At 40.8% G+C, this 5,025-nt stretch overlaps 1 protein-coding gene across 1 annotated transcript in view; it reads left to right on the forward strand.

Annotated features, from left to right (window-relative positions):
- Nucleotides 1-5,025, forward strand: part of LOC111671160 (sodium channel protein type 2 subunit alpha-like) — a gene marked incomplete at its 3' end in the record, with an annotated part of 101,925 nt that overhangs the window by 20,489 nt on the left and 76,411 nt on the right. The window contains exon 7 of the mRNA XM_087179818.1: nt 1,167-1,409. Coding sequence (XP_087035944.1) covers nt 1,167-1,409 — 243 coding nt within the window. The remainder of the gene's footprint in view (nt 1-1,166; nt 1,410-5,025) is intronic.

The following is a 5,025-nucleotide window of genomic DNA, read 5'->3' on the forward strand; positions in this document are numbered from 1 at the left end:
CAGTGAGACGAATATCAAAATTGAAAATGTGTGTTTCCTCAGATCTGATGCTAGCTAGCCTCTGTATGTCTCCACTCTGCATGTTAGCATGTAGCGCTAACAGCGTCATTGACATGTGATCAAAAACATAGTGATGCCATCGTGGTGGCCGTGTTATAACAATGTTACATACATGTTATAACTCTAACACAGTAGCAGCCACATGTAACAGAGCATGAAGATAATCCCACCAGTCATTCATTAGTTCACAGACGCCCGTGTGTTAACGAGAACAATCTGACAACAAGAGAAAAATGATTAGTGTCTGTTTCTAATGAATCAAACCAAAAGTTTAAATTGATTAAAGAGTAGAAGAAGAAACTGGTTGTTTCTTTGATTTGGTAAAATCTGGACGTCTGCGTGTCTGCACCCTTTGTGTTCTGAGTTCCTGCTGTTTTCACCGTGTGTTTGTGTGTGTGTTTGTGTGTGTGTGTGTGTGTGTGTGTATGTGTTTGTGTTTGTTTGTGTGTGTGTGTGTGTGTGTGTGTTTGTGTGTGTGTGTGTTTGTGTGTGTGTGTGTGTGTGTGTGTGTGTGTGTGTGTGTTATATGAGTGTTGCGGGGGGGTTGTTGCCTGTTTTGTTTTATTTCGTTGGTCTTGATAAATTTACTTTTCCACAGTTTTGAAAACCTTAAAGTTGCTGTCGGATCAAAACCTTCAATTTCCATTTAATATTTTTGTATTTAATATTTTTCATTTGTACAAATCTCTGAAGGTTTTCACCCAACAGCAACGTTATATATTAATTGGCTTTACCTCATTTTTTTTCATAATATCAATTAATTGTTTTGTGATTAATTCTGTCTTGTACATAACGATGGCTGCCCTTTAATTTAACTCCATAAACTTCAGCTTTATATTTACAACTTTACTTGGAGTCCGTTTACGACTGAAATATTTTGGATTTGACGCACTGCGAAGACACTGGCAGCCATCTTTATGCCACCTGATCTATTAATTAGCTTAGTCCTACATTAGAGGTAGATACTACATGATTGGATTGAGTTTTAAAATTGGATTTGACTAAAAAGAGAGCAGTTAATTATTAGTTTAATGGTGAGCTGGAGTCAGCTCCGTCTCACTGGTCGAGGTATGCTAATCCTGTCTGCGTCCTCGGCCGTCCCTCAGGCCTGAAGACCATCGTCGGCGCTCTGATCCAGTCGGTGAAGAAGCTCGCCGACGTGATGATCCTCACCGTCTTCTGCCTGAGCGTCTTCGCCCTCATCGGCCTGCAGCTCTTCATGGGAAACCTGCGGCAGAAGTGCGTCCGCAGCACGGCGCACTGCGTCAACGGCAGCCTGCCCGCCAACACCTCCTTCTACTGCAACAACAAGACCTGGGCCTCCATGAAGGACTTCATCAACGACGAGGGTGAGGACCCGATCTGAAGCCTTAGCTGGCGTTTTACATAGAGAGAGCTCAGACACGTCTGAACTTAGAGAGAGTTTGTCTGTTGTTGTTTCGGATCAGCTGTGTGACTGTACTGTCGATCTGAAGAGGGTTTCTGTTGGCGTCGTCCCGCTCACGCCTCCCTCCCGCCCTCTGCCGCTCGCTCAGGATCTCTGCTGCGTCTGACAGTGAAAACCCTGAGCCTCAGTAGATCAGCTCCAGTTTGGTCTCAGACTCTGTTGATCCATGTTTCTTGTTGGTCTTTTATTGTGGTGGATCTGTCCATCAATTATTCTGATCAGGAAACAGCTGATCTGTGCGTGTGATCATGAAGTGTCATGAACCAAAGCTAAAGGAGTTTACAGGCCACGCCCTCCGCCACAAAGGACGTGATGGATTTTAATTTCAAATCTTTTATTTTTTTCATTTTCACTTAACAGTTAAATTTAACATTTATTTTAGTTGTAGCCTTAAAGAAAAGGAGACGAGTGAAATAATCTGGAAGCTTCTCATCATTTAGTAGCTCGTCATGAATTAGCAAAGAGGCGGGAAAACTGAGACTCGTGACCTGAAGGGTTTTATAAAATCCTGGTTCTGATCCTTGTGTCTGTAGTTTACAGTAAAATAACACGACCAGTAATATTAACAGTAGAAGAAGAAGAAGACCTGCTTCTAGTATGTTCTGTAGAGAGAAGTGTGTGTGTGTGTGTGTGTGTGTGTGTGTGTGTGTGTGTGTCATGCTGCAGTGATGACTGGTGTTTCCTAAATGGACTGGACAATGTCATGTTGGCACTTTGGTTACAACTGACGTCAATAAAGACACACACACACACACACACACACACACACACACATACATATATACATTGTCAGGGTGTATGTGTGTGTGCGGGCAGTTCACCAGGAACATAGTACATACAGACATGACACACACACACACACACACACACACACACACACACACACAGAGGTCATGCGAGGTCACTTGGTATATACACTATTTGACATGTCAGGCATGTTGACCAGAGAACATAATATACGTTATGTCAAAATAGTTATAAACACACACACACACACACACACACACACACGCACCCACACACACACATACACACACACACACACACACACACGCAGGTGGAGGTCAGGGTTAAGGAAACACTTAACGCTGCTGTCAGATGAAACTTGAGCTGCGTCGCGTCTTTTTGCACATGTGTCTCTGCAGGACGCTGGACACCCGTGGGTGCAGAAACACTTTATCAACCTGGACTCATGTTGTTTCTCGTCTTGTTGTTCCAGCGTCTGTGTTTCTTATTTATTTATTGGTCTATTTTCTTTCTTTCTCAGTGGGTTTTTTTCACACCTTCTCTTCTTTCTCCTGCTTTTCTTTTCTCTTATAACATTTTCTCTTTTCCCTTTTCTATTCTTTTCTTCACCTCTTCTTTACTTATATTCTTTTATGGCTTATGGGAAACGGTGTCCGTTAAACGCCACTAAAAAACAATGAATATATAGATAATAAATATTGAGAAAACAGATATTAGATCATTTTTTAAAAAGCTGTCGTCCTCATCTAAACATATGAATCCAGCCACTTTACATATACTGCTGTTGAAGCTTAATATCAGCTGGATATTAGTTATTAATGGGATTTTAAATGAGTTTTACTGGACGTTCTGGTTTCACAGCAGAATTATTATTGTTTAATCCCCTCAGTTTGACATCTACTAACATGGCTGCCATCTTATTTCAGGCCTCAGAGGTTTCTTCCTCTTTTATTTTTCTGTTAACAGAATTGTTTTGCATGTGACGCATTTTGACCACACAACAAAGAAAAAAAAACCCTTTTAACTCTTTTATTTAATATTTTTCTTTTCATCCCTGCAAATTAAACTAAAAGCCGCAGAAGCACAAACACAAATCCAGCTCAGATTCATGAGCAGACCTGCGATATTTTGTTCCTTCTCTCGGAGAGAAGAGTTTCCTCCTCAAAAACACTCCCCGGGATAAACAGGCTCCCTCATTATCCAAAGACAGATGTGTAATTATTTAAAGTGATGACGTCTGGCTGCAGCACAGACCCGCTCTGACCAGACGTGACAGTAAAGACCAGCGGAGTCTCTGCTGAGCTTCTTCTTCTGCTAAAGGCTGAACCCGCCCAGAATACAGCCAGCTGTTTACAGTAATGGGTTTGTGTGGACATGCTGCCCGGCGCTAATGTACCTTCTATTTATTCATTTCCAGTTTGCTTTGTCGTCCATCACCTCAAACAAATGTCCCCTGCAGGCTCCCGTATCGACCTCTAAAAGCTGCCGTGAAACCTGAGAGCCGAGCCGCGGCGTCGAGAGCTCGTCCCGTACGGCTGATCTGAAAACAGCCTTCAGAGGGAGATCAATGGTGGATGTGCTCCATGCTAAACATTTCCCATCATGCCTTGTTTGTTCTGTCTGGTCGGAGCCGGCCGACAGCAGCAGCTGACCCGCTTCACGTTAGAGGGCACGATAAATTAATATCAACAGACATCAGGTAGCGTCCGTTTCCCTCCTGCTGAGCAGCAGCTGATTTATTCTTCCGTCCAATCAGATCACGGCCGTTTGATTTTTCTCACACCTGACACGAAACAGTCTGATGATTCTTTCTCACTGTCAACGAGTGAAGACGGATTCCACTAAAACACATCACTGAGACACACACACACACACACACACACGCACGACACACACACACACACACACACACATACACACACACACACAGACACACAAACACACACACACTGACACAAGTTTCTCACAAGCTTTGAAGCTTTGACCGTTGCCATGGTAATCAACATCCAAATCAGTAATCGAATGCTGTGATTTGTTATTAATATTGGTATTTGTATTATTATCTGCATTAACACAACAACTCTAAGAAGCCCATGAAGGAAGAAATAATCATCAACATTATTAATATATATGTAACATAATATAGTAAATAGTAATATTAGAATATATATATTTAATTTATCTATTCAAGTTGATTAAAACAACATACATCAAATAAAATTCTATAGGCTTCTATATGTTTTTTCCTCATTAATTTCTTATTAATTTTAAACATGTATCTCTTACCACTGTGAATAATATCAACATGTTTAGCAGCTTTGTGATGGAGATACACGTATGTAACATGTATCTGTTATATAAACTAGACATATGTATGTTTAAACTGTATATATGAAGTTATTCCAATTTCTAGTAGGTTTCATATATAATTTTACACGACACGTGACCATGTGACACGTTTACAACAACACTAGCTCTTTGTGTTTGTTGGTCAATGTCACAGATTTATTTTTCTAATAAAAATAACAAATAAATAATATTCAGGAGCCAATTTGAGTTTTACTTGAAGCAGGATCTGAATAAACATCTTTTGACGGATGAATTTAAAGAGATTTTACAATAAATGAATCAGTGATTAATATCTCTGCTTCATGGACGAGCAGATTAACAGTGTCTCACTTTATATTTCTTCGACCAATAACTCTCTCGCTCCGTGTCGAACCTGCAGACTTTGCTCATGTAAATTTATCACTTGCAGATGAAGATGCGGG

This window comes from Seriola lalandi, unplaced genomic scaffold (assembly GCF_002814215.2).
Source record: "Seriola lalandi dorsalis isolate HSWRI2012SDOR001 ecotype SW California unplaced genomic scaffold, Sedor1 jcf7180002054870, whole genome shotgun sequence".
Classification (NCBI taxonomy): Eukaryota; Metazoa; Chordata; class Actinopteri; order Carangiformes; family Carangidae; genus Seriola; species Seriola lalandi.